Source organism: Tachyglossus aculeatus, chromosome 18 (genome assembly GCF_015852505.1).
Source record: "Tachyglossus aculeatus isolate mTacAcu1 chromosome 18, mTacAcu1.pri, whole genome shotgun sequence".
Taxonomy (NCBI): Eukaryota; Metazoa; Chordata; class Mammalia; order Monotremata; family Tachyglossidae; genus Tachyglossus; species Tachyglossus aculeatus.
The window spans coordinates 11,782,698-11,806,146 of record NC_052083.1 but is presented as its reverse complement, the minus strand read 5'-3'; the positions used below and the strand labels follow the sequence as shown (position 1 = coordinate 11,806,146).

Genomic DNA, 23,449 nt, shown 5'->3' with positions numbered 1-23,449 from the left:
AAAAAAATCCCTAGTTAAATACCCGAGTCCTAGAGAGCTGCTTTATCCATTGTTCACCAGTTACAGGATCTGCCAGGGGATAAGTGGGGTTACTAGATCCAAATGTAAGCAGGAATTCTGGAGGAGACTTCCTACCTCATGACATTAGACTCTTTCTTTACCGCTAATGGAACCTATGTAACGTTCTCTGGATCCGTGCTCTTCTTCCAGGGGAACAGCAAATGGGAAACTGAAAGCTGGGAAGCAGCATGGCCTAGTGAAAAGAGTCTGAGATGAGGAGTCAGAGGACCTGGATTCTAATCCTGGCTCCACCCCTCTTCTGCTCTGTGACTTTGGGCAGGTCACAAATTGTCTGTGCCTCAATTTCCTTCTGTAAAATAGAGATTAAATCCTACTCCCCTCACTTAGACTCTGAGCCCTGTGTGGGACAGGGACTGTGTCCAATCTGTTTATCTTGTATATACTCAGCATTTAGTTCAGTGCTTGGCACTTTAGCGGGGGCTCAACAAGTACCCTAACAAAAATAATCTGACCTAAGGGAAAGTGATTTCCCCAGGCAGCGAACCATTTGCAGCTCAGGGGCAGAAAATTTTCCTTGAAATCCAAATATCTTTAGTCTTCCTCAAAAGCCAGCAGGCAGCTGATTGGGACTTTTAGCATTTAATTTGGATTTTGCTCTACGCAACGGGTTTACTCATATCTTTGTTCATCTAATCATAATTATTGAGCATTCACTGTGTGCAGAGCACTGTACTAAGTGCTTGGGAGAGTACAAAATAATTAACAGATATATTCCCTGCCCACAGCGAGTTTACAGCAGAAGGTGGGGCTGACAGGGAAGAGTCAGGCCTCAGGTGAGTCGTAAGGGACAATGACATCCAAATGGATGTCTCGGCTTACTTTTCTTTTCCCACCTCCTCAGAGAAAAAGGGGAATCGCAAACACAGAGGATTTCCCAAGCCTCAGCTCAGCCGCCTGTTGGTTTGTTGATCCTGGCTGTTCCTTTGTCTTGTTCAGCCCTAAACAGTGGAAATTCCCACCCAGAGTCAGAGGGGTATCCTCAGCCTCTACATTCTAGAAAGGAACGGTTTGCCTCACCCTCCCACCCCCTGATATTTCCAGCCATCCTCTCTTCCTTTCTTTTCCATTCTCCGTTTACCGCCCTGCGGTGTCACCAATGGAGGAAGGGAGATATCCTCCCACTTCTCTCCCTCGTTTGGACATAATCCCTGTCGAAACAAAAGTCAGAAATAAAGAGTGTGTATTTAAATGCAGGTTTCCATTAAACGCCTTGAGGAGGAAATTGTGCTTGCTTTGAAGACATCAAAGGAAAATTTTCCCCCAAAGGCTCGTACGATCATCCGATCATCCTCTGCAATTTGACGTGGATGGGGGCGGGTGAAGGGAGGATGGGGAGGGGAGAGAAAGAACAAGAGTCTCAAACAAGCAGGGAGTCCACCCCTCCGCCCTGCTTTCTCCTCCTGCGGTGCAGTGGGGCCTTCCGCACCTCCGTGTCACGTCACCCGGCAGCGGAGCTGTTACTTCGAAGACTTCACCACCTGCTCGTAGGGTGGAGGTGGTGTGTTGCAGTAGGAGGGCGGGGGAGGGTAAGCGGGATTTCCCTGGGGCGAATTGGGCTGAACGTGGAAAGCCATTGCCATCTGATTCATCCCAGCTCCTCCGGGGTCAGTGTAATATGGCATCCCTGGTTGTTGCACTCCTAGAGGGGAAAGAACAAGGGGTGAATTAGTGCTCTGTTCCAAAACAGCAGTACGAGCCGTCCCACAAACCAGACAGTTGGTATGACGCGCTTTCGGCGGATGTTTGCTGAGCGAGAGCTTCCTCTCCACGTGCAGTTGTGACATTTTCAATTAGGGGATCTCAGGAGTATGATTATTTAAACACCACCGGAGCCTGATGCATTGGCAAAACATTGTCTAACACTGTGAGGAAGCTTACAGACGAGAAGAGGCTGCTAGTCAGCACCAGACATCCAAGAAGGCCCCTGTCAACCACAGAATGGAGCCACCCGTTCTCTGGGCTGAAGGTGAGCCTGCCGACTTTTTTTATTTTTATTTTTTTTAATGGCATTTATTAAGCGCTTACTATGTGCAGAGCACTGTTCTAAGCGCTGGGGAATTAACAAGGTGATCAGGTTGTCCCACGTGGGGCTCACAGTCTTCATCCCCATTTTGCAGATGAGGGAACTGAGGCCCAGAGACGTTAAGTGACTTGCCCAAAGTCACACAGTTGACAAGTGGTGGAGCCGGGATTTGAACCCATGACCTCTGACTCCAAAGCCTGTGCTTTTTCCACTGAGCCACGCTGCTGCCAGCAGCCAGTGACTACAACTTTCCCGGGCTGGTTTTCAATCTCACCATTCATTCATTCAATCGTATTTATGGAGCGCTTGCTGTGTGCAGAGCACTGTGCTAAGCACTTCGGAGAGTACAACGTAACAATAAATAGTGACAAGCCGTCCCTGCTCTGCCGGAGGGCAGCCATAGGCTGAGCTCAGGAAACTGTGCTGTTTCCAGTTGCGTTCACTGGAGAAGAAATCAGATTCCAGTGTCCATGTTGTGATAGGTGACTCACCATCCTGAGGGGCCGGAATTTGAGGGGGGACAGGGTGTTGATTTTCAAATATATCTCCAGTTTGGGGTACACCCTAGTGCAAATTTTGGGGGTCACTGGATAGAGTGCCTGTCTCTTGGCAGAATCCCTCCAGGTAATTGTTCTTGTTTTTCAAACACGATTTAAAGCACTTTTTACAGCTGAACATACTGCTATGTGGTTTCCATTTTCCCAGGGTCAATTTCCTTTCAATCAGGCTACCGCTCGAATGTTATGATGGGGTTATTATTTCTCCAGCATTGTCACCTGAGAATTTCAAAAATCAATGGCAAACATATTATTGATTTCATCCTCTGATTTTCTGCATGGAGGGAACTGTAAGTAAAACAGCATCCGCCTAAGTCATGAAAATAGGTGAAAGGGAAATAAAATTGTTGTGAGACCTCCGGAAAGAGCTTTCTTCTTTGAGAAAGATAGAAGAAGGAACATTAGAACATTAGAGAAGCAGTATGGCTCAGTGGAAAGAGCCCGGGCTTTGGAGTCAGAGGTCATGGGTTCGAATCCCAGCTCCGCCACATGTCTGCTGTGTGACCTTGGGCAAGTCACTTAACTTCTCTGAGCCTCAGTTACCTCATCTGTAAAATGGGGATTAAGACTGTGAGCCCCACGTGGGACAACTTGATCACCTTGTATCCCCCCCAGCGCTTAGAACAGTGCTCTGCACATAGTAATCGCTTAAAAAATGCCATCATTATTATTATTACTAGAACTCCCCTGCTCTCCTAAATCTCCCAGTGGTCTGGATTTATCACGCAATATTAAATTCTTAGCCCACAAAGGCATTGATCAAACCCCAAGTACCTTTAGGGTTCCACATTTAAAGTGAACAGAGATGTTGGTTCTCAAAGAATAAGTACGAGAGAGAGAGAGAGAGAGAGAGAGAGAGAGAGAGAGAGAGAGAGAGAGTGCATATCACTAAGGGAGAACTGACAGAACCATCATGTAAATTCTCAGACACAGGGTAGGAGGACAAAAAGGACAGAAAACACAGCTGACATTTCCCTTCTCTGAGTTAACAAAGAAGCCTGCATTTGCCCAAGAGTTTGGTTAGTCTGACTGAAGCTGCAGGGTAAAATTGGAGACCGTGAATCTCATCGTTTGTCATGATGTGATGTCTGTGACCCCAAGATAAGCTTTCCTCTGTAATAGCTGCAGCCAGAGAGGCAGAGAAAGAAAACATCCCCCAACTGCGGATTTTAACCCCCTCTTCCCTCCCTTTCGTTCCAATTCTTCAAAATGGCCTGTGCTCCAGCTGAAGTCACTAGGTGAGCCAGCCCCTCCAAGAGTAGTGTGGCCTAGTGGAGAGAGAACAAGCCTGGGAGTCAAAGGATCTGGGTTCTAATTCCTGCACCACAGCCTGCCTGCTGTGTGACAAGTCACTTCACTTCTCTGTGCCTCAGTCACCTCATCTGTAAAATGGGGATTAAGACTGGGAGCCCTGTGTGGAACATGGATAAATTGTATCTTGTATTTACTCCAGTACTTAATACAGTGCCTGGCATGCAGTAGGCGCTTAAATACCATTTAAAAGACAAAGAGTAATTGACCAGGCCTGCAAATATATTTACCCTTGTAGCCAGGTGTACCACAAGATCATAGAGCATTCAGAAGCAGTGTGGCCTTCAGAAGAACGGGCCTGGGAGTGAGAAGGACCTGAGTTCTAATCCACGTCTGCTGAGTGGACTTGGGCAAGTCACTTCACTTCTCTGGGCCTCAGTTACCTCATCTGTAAAATGGGGATTAAGAGTGGGGCATGGACTGTGTCCAGCCTGATTAACTGGTATCTACCCCAGAGCTTAGAACAGTGTTTAACATTAATAATAATAATGATAATAACAATAATAATGATCTGCCCCCCCCGGCCAAAGGCTGAAAGTTTTCCTCCTCCAAGTGGCTCCTGACCATCACAGGACCAACCCTAGCAACAGTCACATCCTTCCTGATTCTCTGGGAAGACAGCATGAGTCTTCCTCCAGGGATGGGGGAGAGACCAGTGAGATCCTGGTGCTTCCATGGAGTATAAATCTGGGTCAGGGCAACGCCAGTTTCTGCCCCCCGCCCCCCGGAAAACCCCGACTCCTGAGGATAGGCAGGCCGTCACCTGGCTAATGGCAGGCTGGGGATCCCTGCATGATCTCACGCAAGCTAATGAGCTTGTTAACATGACTGAATGAACACAACATGTTAATGAGGCTCCCCGTGCACACCTCCACCACTTCACCTGCTCATTAAAACTGTGCTCAGCCCTTAGACCATACGACTACACTGCCTGGGATTTCCACAGCACCTCTTCCTAGGAACTCAAAATGCTTTCGCATCTATTACCTCAATTTTATCCTCCTGGCACCACTGGGAAGAAGGGAGAGGCAGAGATATTATTATCCCCCTTTTGCAGGCGGGAAAACTGACACTAATTAAAACCAGAGATCTGACGAGAAGCCACATGTCCCCACTCCAGTCCCCTTGCTTCTGTCACCAGACCACTCTGCCACCCTTTAATTGGGCTTGCCCACAGCCACAGAGTTCAAGAGTAGCAGAGCTGGGTTTGACTCCTGCCTTCAGTTCAGCAGGGCATACTAGTTTGAAAAAAAAAATGCCTTAATACCAAAACTTAAGGAATTTATCACTCGTATCTCTAGCCACTGGCTTCAATCCCCAAATGCTTACCATTGTGTAGATACAAGCTAAGTGTCTCCTTTTAAAATGGAATTGCTGTTGCCATCTCCCATAGTGAAGGGTAGAAGAAATATGCTAATATTGGCAGAGCACTTACAGAGCCTTAGAGATAAAGTGTTCCGACTGTTCAGAGGTGAATTTTGTTAAGACTCTGGAGGATGAATGTACTACAAGGCAGTAAATATCCAGATGATGTAGTTTCTTATCTATATCAAAGTACAGGATCAACTTTCTATTTTTACAGCCTGCACTGTATCCAGTATGCTCTGAAAAGCATTCCTTTCTGCTGCTGCTCTGGGATAGAGCGACTGGGCTTTGTGACAGCTGAATTTTCGGCCTGGGCAGTGATTTGGGGTACTGGTATGGCAATTTGTCCTTAGCCCTGGCTAGTAGCCCCATGGTCATTAAGGGGTGACAGCTCTAGACTGTAAGCTCATTGTGGGCAGGGAATGTGTCTACCAACTCTGTTGTATTGTACTCTCCCAAGCATTTAGCACACAGTAAGTGCTCAACAAATATGGCTGATTGATTGAATAATCATAATCTTGAGGTTTCCAGTCCTGGTTAGACATAGAGCATTCAAACCATACTATCTCACTTTCAGTTTCAAAAACTGGGGAAATTATTGACATCTTTAATATGGATGAGGCCATCAACTGAAGCAGTGATTCAGGAATAATAATAGTAATTATGGTATTTGTTAAGCGCTTACTATGTGCCAAGCACTGTTCTAACCTTGCTCTAGATACATGGTAATCAGGTTGCCCCACGTGAGGCCCATAGTTTTCATCCCCATTTTACAGATGAGGGAACTGAAGCACAGAGAAGTGAAGTGGCTTGCCCAAGGTCACACAGCAGACAAATGACGGAGCAGGGAATTAGAACCCACAACCTCTGACTCCCAAGCCTGTGCTCTGTCCACTAAGCCACGTTGCTTCTTCCTTCTCCAGATTTGCAAATTTGATTCAGTACAAACAGTCCTTCTCCACCGGACAAACTGAAGGTGCAAATGATGGAATTTTGACTCCCCTTGGCTGGGATCTGTTCATTAGCTATAGATCCTTGGAACCTCTCTCAGCCTCTTTTTTGGGGAATCCTTGTGCCCCACAAACATACACATAGATATTCTGAAGCAGAGAAAGCTGGCCAGCCTTCGCAATCAATTTAGATCCCAACTGTTTCATTATATCTTTATACTCCCCTTTCCTCATTCCACTCAAGCCACAACCAAGCAATTATGTCCATCTCCTGTCTCCAGGAGTGCTGAGGACAAATCAACAGCTATTGTTTTGGGGGGGAAAAAACTCAGACTTGTAAACTGGTATGGAACAAAGGCTGATGTGTTCTGAAACGCTTCTATCGCCAGGACGCATTGAGGGGTCACTGTTCAAGCCATACACAGATGCCAACAAGACAGATGAAAATTGAAAGGTGACTGCAAATGTCTACCTTCTAATCAGAGGGGAAAAAATGACAGGCTGGCAAAGGGCTCGATGTAGGAAGCAGCTCTGACTCACCAGAAGAATGGCTACTGGAGCTTTCAAAAGAGAGGCAAAGACACTAAATCAGTCCCTTTAGTGGGGATAATTGCATCTTTTCACTCAATCTTGACCACGTATGGTGTGTGTGGGAGATGATTCCTTGGAGTAAGTGAGAAGATGAATTCCTGTATTTGGAACAAATCACAGGGAGCCCAGAGGACCAGCAAAATTAAAATCTTCTTGTTTCTGACAGCTCCGGGCTCTGTCTGTCTGAACAAGCAAATGCTGCTCTCACCTCACATTGGTACGGCAACAATCTGCTGCCCAGAGAACACAAGCTAGAGTCAGCTTCGCTGTCAGTCTGTGTTTGATTCTTCCCAGTCTTCTTCCTCTGGGTTCTTCCCTCTCCAGATCTGCAAATTTAATGCTGTGGAAACAGCCCTCCTCCCTGAGACATAATGTATGTGCACATGCCTGAATTTGATTCCCCTTTGCTGCAATTTGTTCATTAGCTATTGATCCTTAGAACCTCTCTCAGCCCCTTCCCTTTTGGATCCCTTTACCCCACAAACACACACAAAGGTATTATTTGGCAGAATACCTGGATTCTCGGGAGCCAGTGATCTGAGGATAACTGATCCCGGCAGCTTTTCCCACAACTCCTACGGAAGAGTCCACAAGGTCATGGTTTTGGGCTAGCCCCACGTTCTGGATGAAGCCCGATAAATTAACTGCAGAGTCTTTATCCCCCTCACAACCTCTCCTGGTATCTCTCCTTCCTCCTATAGCAGGATCCTCATTATGCTGAAGTTAAGGAGCTCATATGCTGTCTTAGTGTTTTGTTTCATCTCTCCTTATGTATCTGTCACCAATCTCCTTCCTTTTTTGTATTTTTAGATTGCAAGCACCCGGAGGGACAGGAGCCATGTCTAATTCCCACCTATGTATTCTTTCCCTGTGCTTACTTCAGTGCTCTGCATAAAAAGCTTAATAAAGATCCTTACTACTATTATCATGGAGTTTGTTAAGCACTTACCAGGTGTCAAGCACTGTTCTAAGCACTGGGGCAAACACAAGTTAATCAGGTCAGAAAGAGTCCCTGATCCACATGAGGCTCACAGGCTAGGTTGGAGAAAGAACGGGCAGTGAATCCCCATTTTACAGATGAGGAAACTGAGGCACAGAAGTGAAGTGACAGCTCAAGGTAACATAGTAGACAAGTGGCAGAACCAGGATTAGAACCCAAGTCCTCTACCAAGTCAGTACTCCTATCACTAGGTCACACTACTACTACTTCCTCTACTACTACCATTTCTACTCATATGAGATGTTTTGGGTTGGAATAAAGTCAATAATCTCTATGGATTTTATATCTAGAAACAAACCAAAAAAATTGCTACAACCACAATCAATGTTTTCTAAATGGAAAATAATAAAACCAAAAGATATTGGCAAGCAATTTAACTGTTCAGTTCAAAAGGCTTATTTGGCTGAAGGACAGACAGCTCCTACTCAGTTTGGGTGGGAATCTCGGTTGACAGACCTTGCTGGGTAAAAGATAAAAAGACTTAAAAATTGATGAAGAGCAATTGCATCCTCCAAAACTGACTGGAAGGAATATAGAAGGGTACATAATGATGGTATTTTTTAGGGGCTTACTATGTGCCAAGCACTGTTCTAAGCACTGGGGTAGTTACAAGCTAATCAGGTTGTCCCAAGTGGGGCTCACAGTCTTCATCCCCATTTTACAGATGAGGGAACTGAGGCACGGAGAAGTGAAGTGACTTAACCAAAGTCACACAGCTGATAAGTGGCGGAGCCTGGATTAGAACCCACGACCTGTGACTCCCAAGCCCAGGCTCTCTCCGCTAAGCCACGCTGCTTCTCTACATAAAGACCTTAGCCTGGTCCCCCTCAGCCTCCTGGAGCACCAGGAACATCCTTCCCATGAACAATCAAGCCATCAATCAGTGGTATTTACTGAGCACCTAATAAGTGACAAGCACGCTTCTAAGCATTAGGGAGGACACAAATTAATCAGGCCACAGTGCCTGTCCCATAGGGGGCTCACAGTCTAAGTAGGAGGGGGAATAGGTTTTGTATCCCCATCTTTCAGTTGAGGAAACTGAGGCACAGAGAAGTTAAGTGGCTTGTCCAAGGTCACACAGCAGCCAACTGACAGAGCTGGGATTAGAACCCAGGTCCTCTGACTCCCCAGGCCCATGATCTTTCCACTAGGCCATGCTACTTCCCTTGAGGTCATTGCAGTCTAGACCCAGCTCCTCGGGAGAGAGAGAGAGAAAGAGAGAGTGAGTGTGAGTATACACATGCATGCACAGTAGAAGGAAAGGTATATAATACATTCTCGTTCCCAAGAAACCCTTCCCAATGAGTTCAAGAGAGCTTACTCTCCCTTCCTCCCTCATAGAGAATAGAGATACAAGACTTGCACCTTGAAATGGTGACCCTTCCGTTTGGGATAACATACTGTGAAAGTCCAGCAATGTTTTGGGGCACCTCCATGGCACAGGCTTTCATGTCCCCCATGGCGAGCAATTTCAGAACCATGACCTGAATTTTATTACACACAGCCCACTCCGTAACCATATCCTCCTCAAGCCCTGGGTTAAAGGATGGAGCGAGTTAACCGACTGACCTGCTGCAGGGTTGGCGGGTTGTCTGGTATAGGACACGTTGAACGTAGGTTCTTCTACTAGTGGGGGAGGATACATCCTTCTTCGAATGAAGAAGCCAGCTCCACAGCAGAAAAGAACACCCATCATCAGGAGAAACCTGAATGGCAGGAGGAGAGAAGAAAGAAAGTTATGCCTGGGATTCGGAGAACTCCTGAAAAATGAATCTGGAGTCTACAGGCTAGGGACTGGGGAATGCCAATGGGAATAGCTTCCAGCTCTCATTAGAGAAGCAGCTGTGGCTTAGTGGAAAGATCATGGGCTTTCGAGTCAGAGGTCATGGGTTCGAATCCCAGCTCTGCCACTTGTCAGCTGTGTGACTTTGGACAAGTCTCTTAACTTCTCTGGGCCTCAGTTCCCTCATCTGTAAAATGGGGACTAAGACTGTGAGCCCCATGTGGTACAACCTGATAACCTTGTATCTTCCCCAGTGCTTAGAACAGTGCTTTGCACATAGTAAGCACCTAACAAATACCATCATTATTATTATTATTATTATTATTATTGGTAAATCACCCCGGATTCTACCACCCGTGTGGAAAAAGTTTCCACATGGGAGTTCTGCCCAACACGTCTAACATGCATGGCCCAGGCTTCTCTCGGGACTCTAGAAATGCACGCCAAGCATTTCCTGCAGGGATGGGGTGGGAGAAGGAGCTCTGGAAGAGGAATAGAGAGGACACAGGAAGCTGAACTTAAAGTCCCAGAATGCTGAAAGGCAAGATTTGCCCAGTCACTTAGAGGGAACGGGAGCCTCTGAGGGCAAATCAATCAATCAATCGTATTTATTGAGCGCTTACTGTGTGCAGAGCACTGTACTAAGTGCTTGGGAAATACAAGTTGGCAACATATAGAGACAATCCCTACCCAACAGTGGGCTCACAGTCTAGAAGGGGGAGACAGAGAACAAAACCAAACATATTAACAAAATAAAATAGAATAGATATGTACAAGTAAAATAGAGTAATAAATATGTACAAACATATATACATATATACAGGTCAATCAGTCATATATACAGACCAGTGTACAGTAGCCTGACTGGTTCATCCAAGAGAATCCCAGTTCTGGAAAATTTGTTTATTTTTCTTTAAACTGCCAGGAGCAGTCTATAAAAATCCCGGACTATCCCAGCATACCAGGGCTGAATATAGTCAGACTTCTTAAAGCAGGAATAGAGTGGATGTGAAGCAGAGTGCCGGGGGATATGTGAGGGAAGGTGAATGTCACCTGAGGGCATTCGAGCCAGCTCCTCAATCTCCCCAGCTCCACATCCCATGTAAGAACCTTGGCCTCACATTTGGGCTGGTTTTCTAGGTCTTCAAGATTAAAAAGCTACTTTCAGTAAAAAGAGGCATGCAAAGACAATCCCTTGTGGAGCCTCATTATCACAACACAACAGATGGCCAGGAAAACCTGCAAACTACTGGGCAAGGTAAGAAACCAGGTCAGGCATCAAAGCTGAAGAGATCCAGGAACATGTGGAGTACTACCAAATTAAGAAAACCCTCTAGATTATAAACTCGTTCATTCATTCAATCATATTTATTAAGTGCTCACTGTGTGTAAAGCACCGTACTAAGCTCTTGGGACAGTACAATATAACAACAGACATGTTCCTGCTCACAGTCTAGATGGGGAGATAGACATTAATAAAAATAAATAAATAAATTACCAATATATACAGATATGGTCAGGGAACCTATCTGCAAATGCACTGTACTCTCCCAAGCACTTAGTACAGGGCTCTGCACATAGCAATAATAATAATAATAATAATAATAGCATTTATTAAGCGCTTACTACGTGCTAAGTACTGGTCTAAGCACTGGAAAGGTTACAAGGTGATCAGGTTGTCCCACGAGGGGCTCACATTCTTAATCCCCATTTTCCAGATGAAGTAACTGAGGCCCAGAGAAGTTAAATGACTTGTCCAAAGTCACACAGCTGACAATTGGTGGAGCCAGGATTTGAACCCATGACCTCTGACTCCAAAGCCCGGGCTCTTTCCACTGAGCCACGCTGCTTCTCTAAATTCTACATAAACTCTACACAAATACCACTGACTGATTGACTGAAATTAAGGATGTTTAATTCATCAGTAAAGTATCTCTATGGCAGCACTCTGAAGCCAACCCAATGAATCTCCAGTTCCACGTTATTCCTGTCCTACCTGGTGGACACAAACACTGTAAGAAGGAACGTGGGTTATGATGATAACGATCAAGCGCTTAGTACTATGCTCTGCACACAGTAAGCGTTCAATAAATACGATTGAATGAATGAAGGTTCTACTTTCTGCAATGCTCAGAGACAAAGCTCAACTACCACCAAAACGCCAATCTGCAAACGCAAAGAGGGTTGGCTTACCAAAAATACCATAGTCGCTGAATGGAGAGAGCCCGCACGCAACACCTAGACCCACAGCAGTCTTCATAGGAGCGGCATCTGCAACAGGAAAAAGCAAAGACACAGTTTGGGGGCTGGTCTGTTGTTTAAGGTGAGATCGCCTGTGAATCAGAGGTGCAGAGGTAAAGATGAAATGGACTCTCAGAGGCCAGGGGGCCTTGAAAGTCAGTTGTTTAAAAGGGAGATAAGCTGGCAGCTCGTTAATACAGCCTCTGAGGTAAATGAAGCCGGTGATGACAGCCTAGCCAGAGTTCATCAGGTCAGTGAAGACTGTGACTGTGTCGCCACTTTTCGGCTGTTTCGCCACTTAGCTGTGTGACCTTGGACAAGTCACTTCACTTCTCTGGGCCTCAGTTCCCTCATCTGTGAAATGGAGATGAAGACTGTGAGCCCTACATGGGACAACCTAATTACCTTGTATCTACCCCCAGCACTTAGAACAGTGCTAGGCATATAGTAAGCATTTAAATACCAACATTATTATTATTATTATTATTATTATTATTATTATTATTATGACAGAGCAAAACTGAATTCCTTTTTCACTGCTCATCAGCCTTGGAATCACCTCCTTAAGAAGCCCTAGGGTTGTTACGTGCATCTGCAGATGAGAAAATAAAAATCTGTTCTACTCTGGAGTATATGGAAAAAACTGCCTTTTATAACACCCTTTTATTCCATGATATGATACCTTTTAGTACACTACATCAGACAGTAGTTCTTAATTTGAAAAGAAAGAAGTGCCAGTCTCTGAATTGACAAGGAATCAATCATCTGGCTACCTCCTACCTTACCTCGCTACTCTCTTATTACAACCAAGCGGGCACACTTTGCTCCTCTGATGCCAATCAATCAATCGTATTTTCTTCTCACTGTACTGTGGTCTTGTCTATCTTGTTGCCAACCTGTTGCCCACATCCTGCCCCTGGCCTGGAATACCCTCCCTCTTCAGATCTGACAGACAATTACCCTCCCCTCCTTCAAAGCCTTACTGAAAGCACATCTCGTCCAAGAGGCCTTCCCTCTTCTCCCACTCCCTTCTTATATTGAGGTTCAGTGAGTAGGTTGGCATTAGAACAGCAAAGTGTACAGGCTGGGTTGTAATAATTACTACGATAGTAATTAGTTACTGAGATACATAAGTGGAGGAGGAAGAGAAGGAGGAGAAGAAAGAGGAGGAAAATTATGGTATCGAGTTGCTGCTATTTGTAACTCTCACCAGATTAAATAACTTGGAGAATTGATAGCACTAGGCTAATTTAAAAGAAATTCATTTTCTTTAACTGCAACAGTAGTTGTAGAGGTACCAGGACGATTAATTGACAGTTTCAGAAGTGTCAGGCCTGAGCCCTGCTCTGCACACAGTAAGCGCTCAATAAATACGATTGAATGAATGAATGAAAGAATAAATTAACCTTCTGGCATGAGGTCCAGTGGCAGTGTGATAGACTGCTTAAAAGTGGCCTGCAACGCACCCACCAAAATTAGAAAAAGATGTATCCTATCGAAGTAACGTCCCAGTGACTTTTTTTTTAATGGTAGTTGTTAAGCACTTACTATGTGCCAGGCACTGTCCTAAGCACTGGGGTAGATATGAGGTAATCAGGTTGGACATAGACCTATGTCCCAAATGGGGCTCACAGTCTTAATCCCCATTTTACAGATGAGGTAACTGAGGTACAGGAAAGTTAAGTGCCTTGCCCGAAGTCACACAGCAGGCAGGCAGTAGAGCTGGGATTAGAGCCCAGGTCCTCTGACTCTATCATCATCATCATCAATCGTATTTATTGAGCGCTTACTGTGTGCAGAGCACTGTAGTAAGCGCTTGGGAAGTACAAATTGGCAACAAATAGAGACAGTCCCTACCCAACAGTGGGCTCACAGTCTAAAAGGGGGAGACAGAGAACAAAACCAAACATACTAACAAAATAAAATAAATAGAATAGGTATGTACAAGTAAAATAAATAAATAAATAAATAGAGTAATAAATATGTACAAAAATATATACATATATACAGGTGTTGTGGGGAAGGGAAGGAGGTAAGACTCTATCCACAAGACTATGCTGCTTCTCTTGGGGGTGAGACAGATGTAGACATTACAACTCACTAGAAAAGGTCCTGGGCCTTTAATAACCCTTCAGTTAGGAGGGAGAGTTGGCAAAGAGAAGGTAAATACGACAAAGACAAATACAAAGCCGCTCAAAATGGCACACTAGGTTTGGCTTCTCTGGGACCAGGCTTCATTCTTGAAAGAAGGAAGAGACATAAAAAAGCTAAACCCTTTTCTTTGCTCTGACAGTCTAAAATAATTGGCTCTAAATGACATACATTTCAATGAGAGGAAAAATAAGGTTTTTTAATTTTACTACTTGACAACATGATTACATTTCACTTCCCCGCCAGAGAGCCCAAGTTTTTAACTGGAAGATTTTTCCAAACAGATTCACTCTTGCATTCCGTGTGGAAGTATTTTGATATTGTCTATTATAAAGCCAGAATAAACATGGCTGAAGCTGCAGTAAACTTACAAAATAACCAGGGGCAATGCCAAAGAACTTTTTCCTGTTGTAATGCTTCCCATACCTGGGAGAACAAAAGCCAGGCACTGTGATGAAAACCGAGCGGTCTTAAGACTTTATTACAAAGAAGCCGAGCTAACTTTCCACAGGGCCTGAAATATGATCTAGAGTGAAACAGTGTAATATCAAACGACTTAAACGTTTCAAGACAAAAGAATGGATCCCGAGTTAGATATTAAATATATTCCCAATTTCTTATAAAAAAAAAAGGCCACCATCAGCTGCAGGTGAATTCTACAGGGTAATGTGGAGGCCTCCTTCTGCTAGGTCATTGCCCAGTTCCATTAGAAAGCGAGGTAGGACCCAGGGACTGATCAATTCACCAATAGTTTTTACTAGGTGTCTAGGAAAGTGCAGAAACCTATACCAAGTACTTGGGAAAGTACAATAAAGGTAAAAGATATGATCCCTGTCCTCATCAAGATGACAATCTAACAGGAGACCCAGACAGAAGAATTACCACTCTTTATGACAAGAGAAGGGAAAAATAAATGTGAATGGTAGAGCACATAAAGTGGGGAAGAAGCATGGCTCAGTGGAAAGAGCCCAGGCTTTGGAGTCAGAGGTCACGGGTTCAAATCCCAACTCCGCCGCTTGTCAGCTGTGTGACTTTGGGCAAGTCACTTCACTTCTCTGGGCCTCAGTTACCTCATCTGTAAAATGGGGGTGAAGATTGTGAGCCCCACATGGGACAACCTGATCACCTTGTAACCTCTCCAGTGCTTAGAACAGTGCTTTGAATATAGTAAGCGCTGAACAAATACCAAAATTATTATTATTATTATTATTATTATCTACAAATACTGTGGTGGCTACAAAGCTTTGGGTGGCCATGACTATACAAGTGCTATGGTGGGAACTTGGTGACCTGCTGTTCCAGCTCTGTTACTTTGGACTCTCCTAAGCACTTAGTACAATTCTCTGCACACAGGAAGCACTCAATTAATATGATTAATTGATTGTTAGTACCTTAGCTAGGCCATGTCTATAAAGCCCAGTAACTGAGAAGCAGCGTGGCTCAGGGGAAGGAGCCCTGGCTTTGGAGTCAGAGGTCATGGGTTCAAATCCCAGCTCCGCCAACTATCAGCTGTGTGGCTTTGAGCAAGTCACTTCACTTCTCTTTGCCTCAGTTACCTCATCTGTAAAATAGGGATGAAGACTGTGAGCCCCACGTGGGACAACCTGATCACCTTATAACCTCCCCAGCACTTCGAACAGTTCTTTGCACATAGTAAGCGCTTAACAAATACCATTATTATTATTATCCTACACTTCGCCTCATGGCCGAAAGACTCTTTCGGTCTTGCACTGCAGTGCAATTATTGTGCTTTCTAGGAGACTGTCAGAACAGGAACTAAAACATTGGCTCAATGAAGACTCTCCATGACATTTGGCATAATAGGAGCTTTCCTTTTTTCATAAAAGATTGTACCATTTTAACACTGATTTTTATTTGGGGAAGGAAATGAAAAGACCAAGAATTTGAATGGGCTTTTGTCAGTTGCAGGTGTAACTAATTTTCAATATGAAATGCTATAAAAAAAATCAAAGCTCATTTATTCTGTAGCTGTAGGTACAGCTATAACCCTTCAATAAGGAGGGAGAGCTGGCAAAGAGAAGGTAAATAAGACAAAGAAGCTCAAAATGGCACACTATGTTTGGCTTCCCTGGGACCAGGCTTTACACTTGAAAGAAGGAAGAGACAAAAAATAGCTAAACCCTTTTTTTTTCTCTGACATTCTCAAATTCCTGGTTCCAAATGACATTTCAATGTTGAAATGAAAAATGTCGGTTAAGCTACTGACTCTCCTGATCTGAGGAAGCATGCGAAATAATACTAATGTCTGTCCATCCTTGGTCAATGTGAATACATTTGTCTTTGTAACAATCATCTGTGGTAATAGAGACTTTTACCTGGATTCTTCTGTTCAGTCCAATTTCAAGACACATGGCTTCAAAAAGAAGCTAGTTCTGGTTTTGAACTCAATAATTTAGATGGATTTCCAATCTCTCATATAACCCCCAATAGTTTAAATAATAATAATAATTTTGGAATTTGTTAAGCACTTACTATGTGCAAAGCACTGTTCTACGCACTGGGGGGAGACAAGGTAATCAGATTGTCCTACATGGGGTTCACAGTCTCAATCCTCATTTTACAGATGAGGGAACTGCGGCACAGAGAAGTTATGTGACTTGCCCAAAGTCACATAGCTGACAGTTGGCAGAGCCGGGATTTGAACCCATGACCTCTGACTCCGAAGCCTGGGCTCTTTCCACTGAGCCACGCTGCTTCTCTGTTTAAAGATTTACCAGTAGAGTACAGCTGACTTCTGAAATAAGACTAGCCCTTCTGAATGGCTGCTGGGAAGCTTCGGCTGTCCATGGAGCCCGCAGAGGCCTGTCAGACTGCTCATTTGGGGAATTGGCCATGCCTGCAACTAATTACCAGCCCCAAAATGTATTGCTTTCTTCATACCATTGAGAACTACAAAACTCTTTTAATTGGTTCAGAAGCAGAATGTACTGGGTGCCGCGATTTTAAAGGTCAACCAATTAAATCAGGGTGAATCTCGATGATGAATTGAGGGAGTTTGGGGAAGCGGGGGTCCCCTTGAGGCTTGTGTTTGGCTTCGTACTGTCCTGGCATGGCCTTCCAAGATTAGGTCTTAAAGAACACATGGCCCTTTTTGTACCATCTCTCTTTCACTGTAATTAAAATTCTGAAATTGGTTAAGCACTTACTATGTGTCAAGCACTGTTCTAAGCGCTGGGGACAAGGTAATCAGGTTAGACACAGTCCCTGTCCCACATGGGGGTCACAGTCTAAGTCGGAAGGGGATTTAATCCCCATTTTACAGATGAGGTAACTGAGGCACAGAGAGGTTAAGTGATTTACCCAAGGTTACACAGCAGATAAGCAGCAGAGCTCGGATTAGAACCGGGGTCCCTTTACTCCCAGTCCCGTGCTCTATCCAGTAGACCGTGCCGTATTTGCTAATTGCTTAATGATGTACAGTGTTGGAAAACGACACACGCCAAGAAATAGACGACTGCATCCCAAGTGCACTGAGGAACATGCAGGCCAAATCTCACTTCAAAAAGACATTCCACATGAAGAAATCAGGAAACCTACGCATGTCAAAGATGAGGGGAAGGAAAGCTGGAAACATTAGCCCTGGACCACAAATCACCAGTGCTCCCTACAACTTTGCTAGTCCTTTAGAACACTGAAGGATAAACTGGTCGAATTTGGCAGGTTGTATTTTTTTTGAAGGATGGGTGAACCAACTGATTGAAGGAAAAATTTGACTTAAAACTGTTCTCCTCAGAAGTACTTGACTGGAAAATTATGAGATTGAAAAGATGAGAAATTTAAGATTGATCTCTCTATTCGTAGCAAAGACAAGATATCAATAGCTCAGAACAGTTGTCATGAGTAATATCCACTTAATTCTCTTGCTCTTTCTTTAATCTCTCAGCAGAGAGTTATAAAGCCCTGAAGCTGTGAGACCCTCATCCCTGTGGGTTTTGGTGAAAGCACTGTGAGACAAGTGCAGGCTCCTCGTAGCCCAAGATGTAGCTTTACATTTTCCAAAACTGAAAATGAGAGCCTGGTTTCCAGCATCGATTTGACATACTGTGTCTCTGACCCAAAAGAGAGGATTTTCATTTCCTGAAGGCTACGTTCCCGATGATCCGCTTTGTTGTTTCTCCTGATCTTTCATAAACCTTGCTCTGGTTATTGTCATGTTTACTCTGGTCTGAAACACTACAGGGAATCCAGTTCGCTAAGAGCTTTATCATCCGAGTTGGAGTTCTTTGCCTTTCAAGATGGGCTGAGTTTATGACCCAACAACCTTGGGAGGCTTTGGATATAAATGGGATACCCAATTCAAATTGCTCTCTCGAACCCTGATTAAAGGCCTGAGATCTTATTAGCACCCTCCAGAATGAGCCAGGCTTGGAACAGTAGCTGCAAACACTCATTGCCAAGCGGTTAGCTGCTCCCTTCTTTCAAGACACAGGACTTCTTTTATGCCCCCAACTTGAGCTGAAGCTCCATTTCAGCGATTCTAATAGTTCACCAGTGACTCTGGCCTGAATCCCATTTGAAGAACTTGTACAGTGCCAGACACTTCAAGTAGAGGCGATTCTACATGTGACACAGTTACCTCTTTTCTTCTCGGTATTTTCCATTCACATGAAACTTGCAGCAAAATTATTGCCCTAAGCACATACCTGCTGACATTTCAAACAGCTGTAATTGTAAATGGAAAGCTAAGTGTAACACTGAGCCTAATTAAAAGCAGTAAACATTCACAGGCAGTCTGGCATATTAAGTAATTCTCAGAATGCAACACGTCCCCAGGCATCAGCTGCATGTTGCATAGGTCTGGGTGGTCACCGTAGGGGGCATCTAGCTGTACTTCCCAAGTGCTTAGTACAGTGCTCTGCACACAGTAAGCGCTCAATAAATATGACTGAATGAATGAAGGCCCGAGCTCACTGCCTAGGCTCTGTATGCTAGGCTGAACAGCCAAGGGAGGCTAAAGCAGAATGGATTTTTCTTCTGCTTTCCTTCGCCTAGTAAAGCTCGGTGTCCCAGATGTCTCTGTTCTCAGGCTTTCAGCAGAGTGGAACAAACATCACTCTTGACTAAATCCACCCCCAGAATGCCTAATTATAGACTCGCATCCCTGCAGCTTGGAAACAAATGTAGTTGCCATAAACCTCAAAGAATGTTCAATCAGGATGAAATAGTCCTTTTTTCCCCCCTTCGAAATGGCTTTCAAATATCCCATGAAGCAATTAACTGGCTACTCTGGATTCCAGCACTTTCCCACTCAGGTGGATCCGGCATTTGAAAGATAAAAGCAGCAAAACATGCACTTATTGATGTAGGACATCATCTAGGATTTGGGAAACGCTCACGTTTGTTCAGTTTTGTATTTTTGGTATGAGGTTCTAATGATAGTTGTTCATTAATGGCGTTCTATTAGTGACGGTTACAATGACCTGGCTGAGGACCAAGCCAAAGGCTGCAATCATCATTTTATTGTATTCTACTACCCTCAAATGGTCACACTTCAAATCATTTCTACAACTTACATTTCCAGCCTGCAAATTTAGCTCTGATTTCTCTCTCATGGCTCCTAAAATTCTAAGGCAAGTATGAATAGGTGGAAAAATACCTTCCTTAGTAGGGGGTCTGGTCTTCTCTTTTTAGGTCACAGAGAGGTCACATTCAGGAAGCAATCATTTACAGAATTGGCCTGGTGATTATATGGAGATGCCTATTAGATCCAGATGGAATGAAATCTTATATAAACTATTTCAACCTGCACACACGTTCCAGTGAAAATCAGATTAGGTACCCTGCTCGGGGTAGATCGCTCTCAGGTCCTCATTTCTAGAGTGATAATAATAAATATTGATGGTATTTGTTAAGGGCTTACTATGTGCAAAGCACTGTTCTAAGCACTGGGGGGGGGGGGGACTACAAGCTGATCAATTTGTCCCATGTGGGGCTCACAGTCTTAATCCTCAATTTACAGATGAAGTCACTGAGGCACAGAGAAGTGAAGTGACTGGCACAGAGAAGTGAAGTGACTGGCCCAAAGTTACACAGATGACAAGTGCTTAGAACAGTGCTTTGCACATAGTAAGCGCTTAATAAATGCCATCAAAGCAAAGCTGGGATTAGAACCCAGGTCATTCTGACTCCTAGGCCTGTGCTCTATCCACTAGGCCACCTTCCACCCTTTTTTTGCCCTTTCAGGGGACAACTGGCCACCATAAACTCCTTGGGGGCAGAGATTGTATTTCCCAACTCTATTGTTCTGTATTCTCCCAAGAGCTTAGTATAGTGCTCTGCATATAGTTGTTCAATAAATACCATCTTCTATGGTATCTAAGCACTGACTACACGCTGGGCACTGTACTAAGCACTGAGGTAGATGTAAGATAATCAGGTTGGACACAGTCCATGTCCCATGTGGGGCTCTCAGTCTTAATCCCCTTTTTACAGATGAGGGAACTGAGGTACAGGGAAGTGAAGTGACTTGCTCAAGGTCACACAGCAGAGGAGAGGCAGAGCCGGGATTAGAACCCAGGTCCTTCTGACTCCTAGGCCTGTGCTCTATCTATTGGGCCTTGCTGCTCCTCATTGGTTAAGAAGCATTTGATGATTGATTGATTTTGAAGCCCAGTTCTTTGGCTAGGCAAGGCCAGATATCCCTGACGTCAGGTAGAGGATGATTGGGAGCAGATAATAATAATAATAATAATAATAGCATTTATTAAGCGCTTACTGTGTGCAAAGCACTGTTCTAAGCGCTGATGACCGCTGCGCGGGGAGCACGTGATTGGGACGTGGGCACCGCGTGATCGTGGCATGGGCTTCAATATGCACTTCAATTGCCAAAGAGAAAATGAAGTTACCTACGAGTCTAATTTGTTCCTGTGAATTTTTGTTTCAAGAAAGCCAACTATCTGGCAGGACACAAACAGTGATTAGGAATGTTTCCCAAACTCCCATACAATATCCTTAAATCATTCCAGCATTACTCTACAAGGCAGGTCTTTATTGCCCGAAAAAGATAATTAGAAAAAAGAAATGAAGTGACTTGCCCAAGGCCACATATCAGGTAAGTGGCAGAGAAGGAATTACAGCCCCAGATCTCTGGCTCGCGGGCCTGTGCTTTTTCCACTAGGCCATGATATTTCTCACACTTCTATTATTCAGGTACCCTCAGCAAAGTTGCAAGTGGAGTTGGGTAATTAGCATTAATAGGTCGATAATGGTCAGATATGAAAAAGGTCAGCTGGTGTTGTGTTTGGTGAATAAATTAAAGCAACTTCCACCATCATCAAGAGGCTATAATTGGTACATAATCCATCCTGGGCTGATCCACCCTTTCCCATCTGCCAAGCACTGTTTTAAATGCTGGGGTAGATAAAAGGTCATCAGGTTGGACACAGTCCCTGTCCCCCATGAGGCGCACTTTCTTAATCCCCATTTTACAGATGACGTAACTGAGGCACAGAGAAGTGAAGTCACTTGCCCAAGGTCACATAGCAGACAAGTGGTGGAGCCGGGTTTAGAACTCACAACCTCTGACCCCCAAGCCCATGCTCTTGTCACTAGGCCATGCTACTAATCCAAAGGAAGTGGCTCAGTGGAAAAGAGCCCTGGCTTTGGAGTCAGAGGTCATGGGTTCAAACCCCGGCTCCGCCAATTGTCAGCTGTGTGACTTTGGGCAAGTCACTTCACTTCTCTGTGCCTCAGTTACCTCATCTGTAAAATGGGGATTAAGACTGTGAGCCCCACGTGGGGCAACCTGATCACCTTGTAACCTCCCCAGCGCTTAGAACAGTGCTTTGCACATAGTAAGCGCTTAATAAATGCCATCATTATTATTATTATTATTATTCCCATAATATCCACGGCTTATTTGACCCAGCCTGCAGATACTGGCAGAAAGGTACTGGGTTCCCTGCAGGCTGTTTTGCAAGTTGGATGAGGAGGAGGGCAAATGTGGAGTAGCTATGTGCCCTTACACATAGTGCTGTGAAGGTTCCTAAACATCCTACCCAGTTCAGTAAAAACCATCTTTCCACACAGCCAGCTAGATCAAATCATTCCCTTCCTCAAAAGCCTCTAGAAGCTCCCAACCACTTGTCCATGGCCTGTCACCCCTTAGCTCTTGCATACCTAGTTGACATTCCCCAGTTTGTTACCATTGTTTTGTCAAAGCTAATCACCTCCCCATCCCCAAACTGATGCCCACGCCAATCCTCCCTCTTCTGAAGTGCCTTCTCCCTTCAAGGGTCACCAAACTACATCCTCTATACCTAACTCAAAACCCCCTTCGTCAGAAACCCTTCCTAGCGACCCTTGTCACAACACTTCCACAGGAACTCCAGCACTTATGTAAACTTACTACTGTTTCGGCTATTACCATGCCCCAATTTTTAGGGTAATTTGCAATTGACACAGCAGACTAGTAGAGAATCAGCCAAAGCCTTGAATAGGACCTGATACCACACCTAAGAAATGTTTTAATTAATATAAAAAGCTGGGGCTTTTTTTCAGAAGCTGCAAATAAGGAAAACCTGGAATAACAAAATCTCATTGCCCTCCCTCTGCAAACACAAACTGATTACGCTTCTGGACTGTCACCGACACTTTAAGTGCAAATCAGTTGTTGCTGAAAAAGGGGGAAATGGCATCCCACAACCTGCCAGCCCTGGGCTTTTTAGCCACAACACAACGATTCTCAAAACTGACATTCAGTATTTTACATTTTCAAGTGCTTGGCAGTCATGGGTGAATTATTTTGGATCCCTGACAGAAAAGCCTGAACCATTACTGCTAGTGCTGAGATGAGGATTTCTAAGGACCAGAGATGCTAAATTGCTATTCTGAAGTCACACAGTCACAGGATAGTGTAAATACAAGAAACATGTCTTCATTAAGTCCTTCAAGAAATAGTTTCCACTGCATCTGTGGCATTTATCAAACAACTATATTATGTGAAGCCCTGAAATAAGTACCGGAGAGAATTGATGAGTATTTGGTCCTTGCCCACAAGGGACTCACAATATAAAAATGAGAAGCCCAGACATATAAAACACTTAAAATATGTAAGGGAGATTGTATTAGAAACTGTTCCTCTGCCAGATATCAAATAGTATTATTCATAATAAAAATGACAATAAAAAAACACTTTTCCACGATGAAGAAAATGTAAAATATTATTCTTGGAAGTACAGGGTAAAAAGGAAAAAAGAAATCTCATCATTCTCCAAGGACTGTGGCAGGTGAGATGAAGAGGCCCTTTTAAAATTTAAAGGGCACAGGTTCCATTATCTAAAGCTACAGATGAGTTAGCCAGTGTTTTAATATTCTAGTCTCGGATATGAAATGCTTTCATTTGTCTGCCTAAATGGATTTGAGAAGCCACACAGC

General features: G+C 44.2%; 1 protein-coding gene across 1 annotated transcript in view; it reads right to left on the bottom strand.

The window, feature by feature from the left end:
- Positions 1 to 1,448: 1,448 nt before the first annotated feature.
- Positions 1,449 to 23,449, bottom strand: part of VOPP1 (VOPP1 WW domain binding protein) — a 54,592-nt gene continuing 32,591 nt past the window's right edge. The window contains exons 8-10 of the mRNA XM_038760084.1: positions 11,855 to 11,932; positions 9,448 to 9,584; positions 1,449 to 1,720 (exon numbers count right to left, since the gene is read on the bottom strand). Coding sequence (XP_038616012.1) covers positions 1,539 to 1,720; positions 9,448 to 9,584; positions 11,855 to 11,932 — 397 coding nt within the window. The 3' untranslated portion in view covers positions 1,449 to 1,538. The remainder of the gene's footprint in view (positions 1,721 to 9,447; positions 9,585 to 11,854; positions 11,933 to 23,449) is intronic.